We start from the raw sequence: 15,739 nt of genomic DNA on the forward strand, positions 1-15,739 counted from the left end.
AGGTGTCTTTTACATTTATTTAATTATTGGGAATTCTTGATATTTTGTAGATGTTTAATTATCGAATTAGGTTAAAATTGGGTGATGTGAATAGGCAGAATTCGGGTTAGGCCTAGAGAGCAAATCTTAGTTGGGTTGGTCTAGTCAAAACATAATACTATTCAGTTTTTGGGTTCTAACTGTAGCTATAGACCTCAGTTTCAGGTATTGTTTGACTTGCTAATAATCTAAGACATAGGCCTAAAACTTTTATAAAGATTTCAAAACCCAATTCTGCCTTTTTGAAGTTCAAAACTTAGCAAAAACAAAGAAATCCAAATCTGTCCAGAAGTTTATTGCAGCTTAGATTCAGTTTTCAGCCTGTATTTAGAGTTCTAGAAGTCAAAATAAAGCAAGCCTAGATTCATTTGAAAGCTGAGAATGAGATAAAAAAAACTTTCGTGATGGCCCAACTCTAGAATATGTCATTTTGATGCTCTAAATCCAACTGAAATTCAGGTAATAAAATCATCCAAGAATTCCAGATTTCAGCAGCACATATGGGGGAAATCTTTTTATTTTTTTATATAATTTGAAAGGAGAATCAGTTTTGAGTTAATTGGATGGCCTGCAGTTATTACTGGTCAAAGATAAGATGCTGAAATTGAAAAACAAAAAAAAAAAAAAAAAATGAGGAAGTTGACATTAAAAACCAAAGAAATGAATGAAACAAAAAAAATGGATTGAAGGAGGAGCCGTAATTCGAGGAGGAAGAACAAAGTTCACGATTTCTACAATTATAGATTTCTTTTTTTCTTTTTCTAATTTTTAGTTGCTGAATTGTTATTAAAAATGTTGAATTCAAATTTTTGTTTGAGAAATAATTGGATTGTTTTATTAGTTATGATTTGCTAGTTTTCTTATTTTAGGACTAGGATATAGTCATTGAATTTTGGATATGATTTAAATATGGTTATATTGAATACCCTTTATTAATTACAATTGGGTAATTTTGATTTTCATTCTTGCAATTTACTGGCTATGAATTGTATGCTTAAGATGTTGAATGAAATAACGAAAGTTAAAGTTCAATATTAGTTCGTGAATTCATCAAACCTTAGCAAAGTAGTTTAGAAATAAATACAACTCTTGTGACCTACATTCAAGAATTCCACAGAGCATAATGAATATATATTAATTTATGTGATCACGACAATAGACATAGGATTAATATAAGTATAGATGTTATACCTTGAAATAGGATATCACATTAAAAAAAGAAAAAAAAATCGGTCATTATAATTAATAAAACATTAATATGCAAGCAACAAATTTTAAACTCATTAAAGAAATTCAATTGATAAAATCCAAGCCATATTTGTTTTTCAAGTTAACAATTTGCAGTCAGTTACATTAATTTGAAATTGTCTAAATAATATAGAAAATTTTATAAATTAGTACTTGAATCTCCTTCTTATGAAAACGATATTCGTTATGGCTAGAGTATTTCTAAATGAACAAAACTGAAAGTTTTATTTTGATAATAGTATATCAAGTAAATTAGTAAATCGGATCAAATTATAGATTATTCAAGTAGATTCGAAAATGAAAAGGTTATAATCTGTTTATTTTGGGTTAATGTCAAATTTATCATAATTCAATTAAACTCGATCTTAACCGCATTATTTTGTATCATATTTGTGTTGGATTTAAGGTAAAGAACAGCCATTTTCGACATCCTACTTCCGAACCAATCTTGTGTATGAATTTACCCATGTTTGTAGTTAATTGAGGCATAAATAATCAACCCATTATACACTGTTAAGTTTTATTTAGATTTAAGAGTTATATAGAAATATGTTTTTTAGACAAGAATCTACTTAAATTTGATAATCGTCAATGGACTGAGTCAACTCGTGAAATAAAATCAGTGTCAAACAAGAAGTAAATGAAAACAAAAAATAGAACTAGAGAGAGGGCGAGAGAGAGATAATAGAGTACTTCGGCCATTGATCGGTATATATAAAAGTTGAACACTTGAAAGATTTTTACACTATTGAATTGAATAATTTGTGCTGGAAATCGGAAGTGATCTAGATCAAGGCCAAACTGATTCGACACAGACCCTGCACTCCTGCAGATTCTCCATTTCCATCTCTTCTTCAGAGTCTTTGTTATCCCTGGCCCTGGCTGCCTCATGTCTCAGTGGCTGTTTGGCCGTCAATCCAATGGTAGCAGCAGCAACATACGAGGAGGCTGAAGAAGAAGAAGATGAAGTGGTGGAGGAGAAAGGAATTCTTGTAAATAAAGATTGAGCGGTGGTCTGGGGACGAACAAGTTGGGACAATAGGAGCAAAAGAGAAGCCATGAAAAGCTCGAGTTAAATTCAAAGGACTGTATAGAGAGGAAAGAAATTGGTTTGGTTGATTTATTAGCTTTAAGGGTTAGTACTGTATTTATAGGAATCTGTACAGTAATCCATTGGTTTTTGCTACCTGTCTGAATGACAAAGGTGCCAACTGCCGAGGATTGGGAAAACAGGGGGTTACCAAAGCCGCTGATTTTGCCTTGGGTCTTGCAGCAGGTAGGGGTGGGCAGCGGGGGCGGGCCCGGCTTCCGCCCCGCCCCCTGACTGCCCACTTTTGTCGGCTGATCTACATTTTGACTTTTTGGAAAGTGTCAACCGACTCGATACCCACAACTTTATGACTAGGGAAGGGAGAGAATAGAAGTATTCCCAAACCATGAGTCCTGAGCCATTGGTTAGTAGTCGATTGTTATTTTTTAATTTTTTGGTCAAGATTAGGAAAGAACTGGGTAAATGCTTTATTTATTTTTATTTTTAAAAGTTATATAGAAAGAAGAAATGAAAAGAGTGTGGTCCCTACATCAGCGCAATAAAGAAGGAAAGATGTTTGGAAGTAAATTTATCTTAGTTGATTAGGTATTAAGAAATGGGTAATTATATATTCAACTGTGAAGTATGTAAATAACGCATAATCATTTTGAAAAAGAATGAGATTCATTATTAAAAAATTAATTTATAAATGAATGAATGAAAAGAATTGGGTGAGCATTGTACTCACAAATTAGCCTCATGTGCCCCGGTTGGTTTAGAGTGGGATTAGTCATATGTTGGAAGAGAAATGATACTTACAATCGTGGAGTGTGTAAGTACTATACAATTATTTTCAAAAAGAGTACGACTCATTATTAAAAAATTAATTTTTTTTATGTAAATCTTATATTTATTTATTTTTTTCAAAAGCATTGCGCAGCTCTTACGCATTTTACAACTATATGTAGTATTACTACTTCTTCAATGACGAGACTCATTTTAATTTTTAAATGCTTGTCATTTAAATAATCAATAAAAAAACTATTTAAAATGTACCACTATTATAAAATATTATTGAGAAATTTTACATGTAACTGTGAAGTACATAAACATTGTGTAATCGCTTTAAAAAAAATGAGATTTACTATTAAAAAAAATATTATTTAAATTCTCAAATGGGATTGGGGTCTAGATTATGACTCAAACTCGACCTGAGAGAGTCATACGACTTCCTTTCGTCTAGGCCTCTCCTGTTTTCAGACCTTATTATTTATTGATCTTGAATTCAATATATGAAAAAAAGTGATTGCTTATAAGATTGGACTTCATTTCACTTGAACTTGTTTTAATTTGGATTACTATAGTAAATTGCAAAGGATTTGATTTAACCGTTATGCTACTTATTTTAATAGATTTAGATAAAAATATAAATATTCACTAAGTTATTACTCGAAATTAAGATATATTAAGAATATTTAAATAATATTATTATTAGTTCTATATATTTTAATTATTTTCTACAATATACTCAATTAGTGACACGCCTTTTGCACAATACATTTTCGTCGATCCCTTCAAAATCCCATAAACCACTAAATTGGTTCAGAAAAACATCCCTTCTCATAGGACTTGATGCTTGGTGGCCCACGTGTACGCAATTACTGTACACAATATGCTTGGTTATAATATATTTGACTATATTATAATTTTTTTTAGTGAAAGTAATTTTTCAATGATTAAGTTATACAGTATATTTGACAATACAAATGGTATAGAAAAACGTGAAAGTAATTTGAATAACGAAACGGTGATGGATATAGTATAAGGTTGGTAGAATTATTACAGTGATGATACTCAGAAAAAAAATCTAGTTAGATCAAGACAAAAATTAATAGTTTGTGATAGTTTTAATAGTTTTAAGTTTGTGACTATTTTTATTATTCAGTAAAATTAAAAATTAAAAATACTAGACTAACACGTTGTATAAGAAGAATGATTATAAATGATATAAAAAGTGAATGAAGAATGTGTCGTGATGGTAAACAAAGTAATGACAGTATAAGTGATGATATAGTTGTGCGACGTAGAAGATGAACGATAATAGATGATATAGAAAGTGCATCAAGAATGTGTATTGATGATAAACGAAGCAGAAATAGTACAACAGACAAACATCTAAATATATATCTATAAAATTTAGCATAAATAACAGTTCGTGCATTACGTGGGTTATAGGCTCGTGATACATAGTACGTGGGCTTAAGGATCAATATCTTCTTTTCTTCTCTTTTTTTTTTTAATTTTTTTTTATCAATTTTGAGGGAGCAAAGAAAAATAATGAATATTTTTTCATACCTGGCATCTATGATCTAGATTTGTTTTGGATCGCTCCGTATATAGATGAAGTTAACGATATATTCTCAAAATATTAGGCCTTTTAGAAATACAATTATTTTCAGATATTTTTAAACTATTTTATTATTGTTCATAAATTATTTTATTACTATTTACAAATCATTTGAGATATTATATCCGAACATAGTTTGACTTCGTTTTGATTAAGAGCATGATTTTGAAGAAAACAAACATAGTCCTCAAAACTATCGTCCTATTTGGGATCATTCCTCAGACAATAAATTTAGGAGTCAGTCCCAAACTACTAAACAACTGCAAAGCATACCATTTTCCTGAAAAAGTCAAAATTATCTTAGAAGTTAAGAAAAACAATTATAACCCCGTCAAATTGGAAAAAAAAAATGATAGTTGTAGTTGTGAGTGCGCAAGTATCGTACAATCACTTTAAAAAAAAATAAATAAATACAGGATCCACATAAAAAAATAATAATTTTTTAATAATAAATCTTACTTTTTTTCAAAGCGACTTTACGACGCTTGCGTACAGCACAACTACCTATAACATTACTTGAAAAATAATAAGAAGAGAGTTAGAGAGAGAGAGAGATACACTTGGAGGTTATAAGCATAGTTTTAAATTTCACTCTGTTCCGGTCTAATATCCGATACATTATACCTCATTGTTCTATTTTGCTCTAAATTTCGACCCGTTTTAGTCCGTTTCAACCATTCCGGCCAGAATTGGCATTTCAGGCTCTATTCCGTTTGAAACTATTTTTTGTAATTTTCTTATACTTGTAGGGCATTTTTGTAAATTTAAAATATAGATGATATTTAATTAATTCTAGAATATAAAATGTATTTCTATAATTTTAATTTTTTGTAAGTTTAAATATGTCGCCTCATTCTTTTTTTTTTAAATATCATTATTTTTAATAATTTCTCTATTCTTTTATTTTTTTTTTCTTTATTTTTGTGTCTCAACTCAAGTTTGTGATTTTCTCAATGTATATTCTTTTTATAAAGGACCATGCTACAGTTACCGCTCCTAGCCACCGCTGAGAGCTACCATTAGTTTTTGGCTTTTTCATACATGTATTTTTTAAAACTTTTAAATATTTTTTAAAAAAATAAAAAAATCATAATATTATTAAAATACACTTTCTTAGTTATTAAGTAAAAAAAAAATTAGAAAATAAAAATGGTAGAGTGGAGCGGTAGAATTGAGTGGAAAGAATAGTATTATCCTTTTATAAATCTTTGATTCTTCTATACATATATATGCACACACGCGTATATACATGATACACACTTACATATATATATATATGTATTTATCCTATTAGTTATTAATTTATACAAACATATAAATATTTATATATAATATATAATTAATTTCAGAACAATTTATAATGTATCAATATCAAAATATTTCGTTTCAATATTTAAACTAGAATAATCACCGAAACATAATTTAAAACATTGGTTATAAGATCCGAGGTAGTCATTGCCTCATCGTGGTCACCAATCCACATCATCTACTATAAGCCAAAAGAGTTAAAACCATGGATAATGATAGCCCTCTAACTGCTTTACAAACTGACTTAGTTCGCAACTTGACATCATCTACAACATTATTTTTAAACATTTTTTGAAATATCTTTAATTATTTAAATATGCACACTAATGCATATAGTTTTTTTTTTTTTCCTTTTTCTTTTAAATATTTTTTAAATATCCTTAATCATCACTATATATATATATAGAAAATGCTAAAGATACTTAAGAACAACTTACAAAAAAATTATTTTTTTACATGTCAATTATTGATATGCTAAAATATCTGAAATTCAAAATTCGAATTTAAAAAAAAAAAACTAACAAAATGAGTCTTGTAAATAGATCTGTAAGTATATGTTGCACTACTCTATATATATGTGTGTGTGTTTGTGTGGACATATTTGAAAGTCATACTATTATTTTCCTAAAAAAAAACACAACATTGATATGTAAAAAACATCTCACAACTTGAGGGCATGAACAAAAGGTTTAAAAAAAAAAAAAAAAAACCAAAGATGGTAAAATATTAGAAGAAAAATGGCTATGCTTCAAGCATAAGAGTTGTAATTCGTGTTTGGTTATAAATGAGTTAATACTGATTCAACTCTGAATAACTAATAGGTTCATATCAATTCGATAAAATCGGCCGATATGCTTCCGGCCGAATTTGTCAATCGGATTTGTATCATTTGGATTCATGTCTACGTACTTCTTCAAATACATAACAGGTAAACTTATTTTTCTTCTTTAACACTCCCAATATATCGTAACTGTATACATATAGTATTTAACAAAAAATCTTTTTATCATCTATTTTTTCTTCATTCTCTCATTATCTCATAATATAGTTTTTTTTTAATGTCTCATAATGTAGTATTAACTGATAAGTTCACAAGTAAAACATAATATATAGTCTCCAATTATCTAACGTTACATTATTAGATGATTAAATGATGATGAAAAATGGATAATGAGTAACATTATTCAGTATTAAATAGATCATTAGACATTGACAATATAAATAAGATTAGAGATATATATATATATATATATATTATAAAGTTAAAATATTATTTAAATTTATAAGGATTCAACTCTAGATTAAGATACTAAAAAAATAAGCTAGCTATTTTAGAAATTGAAAATAGGAAACATCAATCCAGGTGAAATTCGACTATTCTCTTGCAGCAGTCCGTCATAAATAATGAGGCCGTTATTTGATTTTCTTTCTAAAGATTATTCTAAGGATCTCAATTATTGGATTTGGGAGATTTTAAGTTTTTTAGAAATTATCTTATGGTTGTCTGTAGCTTTATTAATATCTGGAGGCGAGTGGAGTTCCTCTCGTCGGGTAGAGGTTTTTTTTCTCTCGTCCCCAGTACGAGGTCGAAGGGATGGCGGAAAATTTGGATGAACTCTATTCGAGCCTGTCCTTAACTGAGCAGGAAAACGAAGAGATTTCGGTGGAGACTCGCAGACTGGATGAAGTGCTAGAACGGGGGGAAACCTGTCTGATCATGAAGCTTTTGATTAGGAAGTATTATAATCATGAAGCGTTCAAACAGACTATGAGGAAAATTTGGAGGTTAGGGAAGGCTGTGCGATTTCGTGATCTCAATATTGAATTTACGCTTGTTGAGTTTGAAGATGCACGAGATAAGGACAAGGTTCTAAGGGAGGGTCCTTGGAATTTTGATAAGCATCTGGTTCTGTTGAAGGAGTTTGATGGGCTGTTACAGATTAGCAAGCTGGAATTGATCCATGCTCCTTTCTGGGTCCGAATCTATGATTTGCCATTAATGGCTCGTAATAGTTATGTGGGGCATCTGATTGGGAGTGCTTTGGGAGAGGTTTCAGAAGTTGACCTTGATAAGGGGAGATGGAGTGGGAGAGTATATGAGGGTTCGTGTAACTCTTGATATTTCAAAGCCTTTGTTACGTCGGAAGCGTATAGCTATGGGGGAAGGAAAGTCATGTTGGGTTCGTTTCTCTTACGAGCGATTACCTGACTTATGCTTTTATTGTGGCGTAGTTGGCCATAAACTGAAAGAGTGCACTGCTGTGGACACTACTGGCTTGGACCATGAGAAACTTCCTTATGGCCAATGGTTGAGAGCTGGGTTTTCAACTCCTCGACAGGGAGGGCGGCGTGATGCTCGTTTTACGAAATTTACAGCTCCATGGACGACGGTTGAGGCGACGGGGGCTGCTACTCCAACGAGTAGCAAGGTTGGTAGTGAGAAGGGCCCGATTGTGGTGGAAGCAGTTACATCTCTTCTATGTGGAAACGTGAGAAAGTGTAGTCTGGTACCTAACGAGCCGGAGCCAACTAGGGGATTGGCACCTTTGGGTTCCATTGGTACACCCGCTGTTTCAGGAATAGTGGTTGATGAACTAGAGAAGCAGTTGAAGGAAGATGGGGCAAAAGTTTCGCTGATAAAGGAAAATGAGGATGATGGCTTACTGAAGTCGTTATTTTAGATGAGTCACCTTTGGGCTTGGGCTTTGGTTTCGGTCCCACTGGTGCGGTTTTGAAGCCCGACTTAAGTCTTTCTCGTCCATTACAACTTAAGGCTTAGAGAAAACCAATTCGTGCTCAGGGGCGATTGCCAGAGGCTAGGGTTCCCATTTCGCCTGTTGGCTCTGCTAAGGGAGCGATAGAAACCTTGGGTTTGCTTGGCACGTTGACTACAGGAAATCATGGCAAGAAGAGAGAGTTCTTTGCTATTGGCGGAAGATACTGTTCGAAGTAAACGACTTGCGGGCTCTGTTACGACAGAATTGGTTCTAGAGAGATTGGCGGCGGCTGGTGAACAGCCCTGCCCGGTCCAATGAAGCTCTTGAGTTGGAATCTCCGTGGGCTTGGGAACCCACAGAGTATTCGTACTCTTCGTGATCTGATTACCAAGGAAGTTTCTGATGTTATTTTTTTGCAAGAAACAAGATTGAAGACTCGGCAACTGGATTACTGTAAGTTTAAGTTTGGATTTCGTAATTGTTTTGGTGTTGATAGTGTGGGCGTAGTGGTGGTCTTGCTTTGCTATGGAATGATGAAATTAATGTGTCTATTTTTAATTTCACTAACCACCATATACATGTTGTTGTTACAAATGCTGATGGAGGAAAATGGTTTTTAACAGGGGTATATGGGCATCCCGATTGCAGTTTGCGATTTGAAGTGTGGAGTTTGTTAAATTTTTTAAGCCGTGGTGTTAATTTACCATGGGTGGTTTTTGGAGATTTCAATGAAATCCTTACGAACTCAAAAAAGTGTGGAGGGAATTTGAGGAGTTAAAATCAGTTAAGGGAGTTCAGGAAGGTATAAGCCGTTTGTGGGCTCAGAGATTTGGGTTTTGTGGGCCCTCGTTATACTTGGAGTAATAGGAGGGAAGGGAATGGACTGATTTGTGAACGTTTGGACAGATTTCTTGCTAACTCTTTGTGGTGTGAGTTGTATCCGCATATGAAGGTTATGCATGGAGTGGCAGCTTATTCTGACCATATTCCTTTGTGGTTAGATACAGAAGGGGCTTTTGTTAGAAGAAAGGGTAGACGATTATTTAGATTTGAAGCCATGTGGGTGGGGGGAAAAGAGTGTTCATCCATTATTGAGAAGGCTTGGCAACTAGTGGATAGTTCTACTTCTTTGTGTCGTGTTATGGAGGGTATCTCAACCTATGCAGTGGAATTGGGGAAGTGGAATAAGAGTTCTTTTGGTCATGTTCAGAAGGAATTGTTCAATGCAAAGCTGAAAATGAAGTTGTTGCAAGAATGTGACCCAAGTATGTCTCTACTGCATGAGCATAATGAAACTAGGGAAGAGGTTCAAAAGTGGCTAGAGAGAGATGAGTTAATGTGGAAGCAGAGATCTCGGGTGCTGTGGCTTAGAGAGGGTGACAGTAATTCAAGGTTTTTTCATTCTAAGGCTTATAGTCGTCGAAGGAGGAATAGTATCGTGCAGTTGCAAGATGAGTCGGGAAATTGGCTTAAAGGGGATCAGATGGATAGATTAATCACTGATTATTTTAGTAATTTATTCTCAGTTGCTGAACAGGTGGAATTAGGGGAAGTTGTGTCTGGTGTAGAGGCAAAAGTCACCGCTAAGATGAATGCTGATCTGTTGAAACCCTATATGGCTGAGAAAGTGGAAGTCGCCCTCAAACAAATGCATCCTTTGAAAGCTCCTGGCCCAGATGGGATGTCACCACTTTTCTTCCAGAAGTATTGGCCTGTAATAGGTAAATCAGTTACTGCCTCTATGCTTTTAGCTTTGAATACTGGAGAGTTTCCTAGGGAATTAAATCATACTTTCCTCACTTTAATTCCTAAGAATGCATCTCCCTCTAGAGCAGCTGATTTTCGACCTATTAGTCTTTGTAATGTACTTTATAAGCTTTTATAAAAAATCATTGCAAATAGACTTAAAAAAAATACTGCCTGAAGTGATTTCGGATTCTCAGTGTGCATTTGTTCCCGGTAGACAAATCTCTGATAATGTTTTAGTAGCCTATGAGTTGTTACATTTTCTGAGATATAAGAGAACTGGAAAAAAGGGATTTATGTCCCTTAAACTTTATATGAGTAAGGCATATGATAAGGTGGAATGGGTGTTTTTGGAAAAAATAATGGGAGCACTTGGTTTTGATAGTGGACTGATCGGTATGGTGATGAAGTGTGTGAGAACTGTCTCTTTTTCAGTGCTTGTAAATGGGAGTCCAACGGGCAATATAATTCCAAGTAGAGGGATAAGACAAGGAGATCCATTATCTCCTTATTTGTTTCTATTGTGTACGGAAGGTCTTATTTCCCTCTTAAAGTGAACTGTTGGAAAGGAGGTGGTTGAAGGTGTTAGAATTAGTAGAGGAGCTCCTAGAGTTAATCATCTATTGTTTGTGGATGATAGTGTCATATTTTGTAAAGCCGATGTTTCTACAAATGAAAAAATCCACTCTTTGTTGAACAAGTATGAGAGGGCATCGGGATAATGTATTAACAAAGACAAACCTTCCATGGTTTTTAGTGGAAATGTAAATGCGAATTTGAAAGATGAGATTATGCAACTTTGGGGGGGCAGCTATACTTAACAGTATGAGAAGTATTTGGGTCTTCCACCTATGGTTGGGAAATAAAAAAAACAAGCTTTCTCGGGTATTAAACAGAGGTTGTGGAAAAAATTACAAGTGTGGAAAGAAAATTTGTTATCTCAAGGGGGTAGGGAGGTTCTTATTAAGGCTGTAGCAATGTCAATTACAACATATGCTATGAGTTGTTTTTTATTCCCTAAATCCTTGTGTCATGAGTTGGAAATGATGATGGCTAAATTCTGGTGGGGGAATCAGTCTCAGGGGAAAAACATACACTGGTTAGTTGGGAGAAACTTTGTAATTCCAAGTGTAGAGGAGGGTTGGGTTTTAAAGATTTAAGGCTTTTTAATTTGGCACTTTTAGCCAAACAAGGATGGAGGCTGATTTCAAATGAGGGCTCTCTTCTCTACAGAATTTATAAAGCACAGTATTTCCCAAATACTAGTTTATTTGAGGTAAAAGTTGGCCTTAATTCATCCTATGCGTGGAAATGAATTCAAGAGGCTGTCAAATGTTTGGCTAGAGGGTGTAGATGGCGTGTGGGCAATGGAAAATCAATTAGAGTCTTTAAAGATCCATGGCTTCCAGATTGTAATAGGAGTTCCAGATTGCAAGATGAAGCTGAGAGTGATGGCCATTTAAGAGTACAGTCTCTCATTGATGTACAAACTGGTTGGTGGAAGGTCCATAGTTTAAGAGCTCTATTCAATCCAAATGTAGTTCAGCAGATATTGAAGCTGAATGTTTCTAGAAGTTCAGATGATTCTTTGTTTTGGGTTCATGAGAGGAATGGTATATATTCTGTCAAGAGTGCTTATAGAGTGCTACTGCAGAGTCAATCCCAATCAGGTGGTCAGAATTCAAGGGAAAGTAGTCATCAAGGTTTTTGGAAATGTTTGTGGGGTTTGAAGCTACCGAAAAAAATGAAAATATTTGCATGGAAGGCATGTCAAGAGCTGCTGCCCACTTTCCAGAACCTGAAGAAAAAGCATGTCTTGGAGGCTAACCAGTGTGTGTTTTGTGATCAAGTAAGTGAAGATGTTGCTCATGCTTTGTTCTTTTGCTCGGATGTGAGGAAGGTATGGTTGGATTTTTGTTCTCAGCTTGGTATTGTGGATACTGCTGTTTCTTTTTGGGATTTGGCAAACCTTGCTTGGGATAGGGGGAAGATGAGTTATTGGCCAAATTTATTGTCATTGCTTGGGGGCTTTGGTATAGAAGAAATGAGTTTCTTTATGAGAAGGTGTCTATGCAACTCAATGAAATAGTGAATCATGCTTTACGTATTCAGCGGGAATATAAACAGTTGCAAGTTTTTGATGTTTCTCATAAGAAAATCAATAAAGTTGTGACTTGGTATCCACCTCCTATGGGCTTCTTGAAGTTGAATGTTGATGGGGCTACTTTTAGTGATCAAAATTCTGCTGGGGTGGGGGTAATTCTTAGAGATCATAATGGTGATGTAGTGGTGGCCTGTAGTAAAGCTGAAAAAGCAGTCTCTTCTGCAGAATTTATTGAAGCTACTGCTTTGTTAAGGGGATTACAATTATGTGCTCAATGGGGTGTTCCAAAAGTGTTGCTAGAATCTGATTGTTTGATACTTGTTGATGCTTTGAATGGTATATATGAGTTCCTAACTGATTTTGATTTTATTCTACAAGATATTCGTAGACTTATGCGGGGTTTTCAAGAGGCTAAAGTAGTTCATGTTCATCGGCTGGGCAATATGGCTGCTCATCGGTTGGCAAGATATGCTTGGGAAGTGGATGATATTGTGATGTGGTGGGACTATTGTCCTTCTTTTGTAAGTCAAGCTATTTGGCTTGATAAGATTTCTATTTGTAAGGATTCTACTTGATATCAATGAATGTTTCAGTTTTATAAAAAAAAAAAAAAAATTAATATCTGGAGGCAAAAAAATCATTAAAATTTGGACAATGCTAAGGGGCCATACATCATGTACCATTGGACCTGCTCCTAATCAATTTTTATTTTTTTTCTTTTTTCTTTCAACATAGTTAAATATTTTTTAAAATAAGAATACAGACATTTATTGATAGTCACTTTCTTAATCATTAAAAAAAATTAAAACACATAAAAGGTCAAACTGATCTGGCAAAATCAAGGAGCTACTTAGCATTTTTCTTAAAATTTATTCATGAGCCCTTAAGGCACCGTTTGGATAGTGAAAGTATTTCATCTCATCTAATCTTATCATTATAATTTTCTCAAATTCTTATACAAAATATAATAAACAAATCAAAATTTTCAAATTCTAAAATAATAATAATATTAAAAAATAACATTTCAATAAATTTTTGTTCAATTTTTAACTTTAATTTCATCTCAACTCATTGTCTAAATGACACCTTAACTTTTGAAAATGTGTCATGGGTATTGTGAAAATGAACCAATCTTAATAATTTTATTATGAGAATGACATATCAAATAAGCAGATTAGTCAGATGATCAAACCGTGTTTTATTTGAGTTGGTCCAAAGATGACAATTAGGTTATAGTCAAGTTAAATTCGAGTTCGTGTTAAATTAATCCAAGATTTTTTATTAAGAGAAACTCTACTTTCAACCCAGCTTGGGAAACCCCATGCAACCGGCGCTCCTTTTGATGACAAATATTGTTTTTTTAACATTTTGCCCTTATCATTTCGTTCATTCTCTCTTCCTCTATCAATTTTTTTCTGACCTTCTTCTTCTTCCTCCCTATACATTTCTCTCATCTGCATATCGCAAACATTTTTTAAACTTATCACTCCCAAGTGCAATCCCTCTTCAATCAAAACATTTTTGACCCTCTTCAATCAAAACTTTCTGAAATGGAACGGTATTGTGTACACCTCAAAGAATAATAGACTCGGTAATTGCAAAATCAAACTTCATTAAACCAACAGTACTTACAGTGCCATTGACTAACCACAAAGACAAACCAGCAAGAACTTGAGAAGGAGGACCACAAATTGTTGCTACTGGGATGGCTTAGACGTAGGGGTACTGCCCACTAGAGACGGAGGACCCGAAGAGGCAAGATCCAACCAAAGTTGGAGTCTTTGTTGGGGACCCACGAACAAGGCAATTTGCTGAGAGAGGCAACTCTTGTTGGAATTCTATCGCTATTTTAGCTCGAGAAGAAAAAGAAGGAAGAAGAGGAGAAACATGGAGGTACTGCAGTCATCGAGAGTGTTCTCCTTCAGGAACGCAACCATTGTGGTCTGCTTCTTGAATGTCGTCGCTGCTCTTCTCTTGCTTCAGAACTTCTTCTCTTCGGCCTCTTCCCGCTACAGAATCTCTACATCTCAATTCACTTCTGCGCAAATCCAGTATATCAAAGAATCTGAAGAGATCCGCCTTTCTATGCAACCATTGGAACTGATCAAAAGAGTGATGGAAATTGGACAAGAAGCATATGCAAAGCCAGAGACAGTCCAGCAAAAAGATACAAAGCAAACTGCTGCAGTTGATCTTTCTAAAAGGTTAAAGGATTTTCGTTCCCTAAATGATGCTGGCAGCTTGAAAGCTTTGGAGGAATGGCATAAATGGAAGATGGAACGTGCAAGACAGCGGGAACCAGGAAAAAATGGATCTGTCACCTCTCAAGCCTGATGCAATTGTAGCATTGAAACACTTGTGAAACTTCATACCAAGTTATTATACGATCTTCTCTTTTACTTGTATATATAGCTTATAGATGTACTATTGTTGATTTAATTGCTGACGGATAGTTGATGGATATGAACTTTGAGTTTGGATTGCAAGATGGTTTCATCTTATCTCCAAAAAAAAAAAAGAACTTGAGAAGGAGGGGAGCAACTAGTAGCCAATTAATGCAATCTTCTTGCTTCCCTTTCAGACTAGAGTAAGGTAAGGATATCGCCTTCCCTCATAGGTCCCTTGACATTCCTCATGATGAACTGGTTCTGATTGTCCAGAAACTTGACTCTCACCTGAGTCACCTGTCCTCTCGATCTAGTTCAAGCCATTACTTTCACCACCACAGCATGCTTCACTTGAGATTCCATCCTGTGCTAAGCAACGGTGGATGATCTCAAATTATAGAGAGAGGTATATAAGTGGACTGGAGAGCTTGCGAAGGCTGAAGAGAAGAAGAGGAAGACAGATAAAGAAAGAAGAAGAAAAAAACGAAGGGTTTGGTCTCAGACATAACATGTTGGGTTCATTTCTGTTCTTCTGCTTGAGTCTAGAAACACTTCGGTTTTTCAGAGTAAAGAGAGAGAGAGTGTGTGTGTGTGACAGTGATTTAGGTGAGTTGTTAAATTTTGTCAGAGTTACGTCATCTGGTTATACAAGGTTCCGCAAGAGCGGTTCTACAAAGCAGAAATGTTTTATTAAACTCGGCACTTATCCGCCTATTGTTTTTTATTATTTTATTGTCAAATTTGCAGATTGTG

The 15,739-nt window shown here is 34.4% G+C and overlaps 1 protein-coding gene and 1 pseudogene across 1 annotated transcript; one reads left to right on the top strand and one right to left on the bottom strand.

Annotated features, from left to right (window-relative positions):
• Positions 1 to 14,196: 14,196 nt before the first annotated feature.
• Positions 14,197 to 15,066, top strand: LOC121267924. The gene has a single exon (XM_041172027.1). The coding sequence runs from the start codon at positions 14,487 to 14,489 to the stop codon at positions 14,931 to 14,933; it is 447 nt and encodes a 148-aa protein (XP_041027961.1). The 5' UTR covers positions 14,197 to 14,486; the 3' UTR covers positions 14,934 to 15,066.
• Positions 15,067 to 15,076: 10 nt separating this feature from the next.
• Positions 15,077 to 15,390, bottom strand: LOC121250059 (annotated as a pseudogene).
• Between the last annotated feature and the right edge of the window lie 349 nt (positions 15,391 to 15,739).

This window comes from Juglans microcarpa x Juglans regia, chromosome 1D (assembly GCF_004785595.1).
Source record: "Juglans microcarpa x Juglans regia isolate MS1-56 chromosome 1D, Jm3101_v1.0, whole genome shotgun sequence".
In the NCBI taxonomy this organism is placed as follows: domain Eukaryota; kingdom Viridiplantae; phylum Streptophyta; class Magnoliopsida; order Fagales; family Juglandaceae; genus Juglans; species Juglans microcarpa x Juglans regia.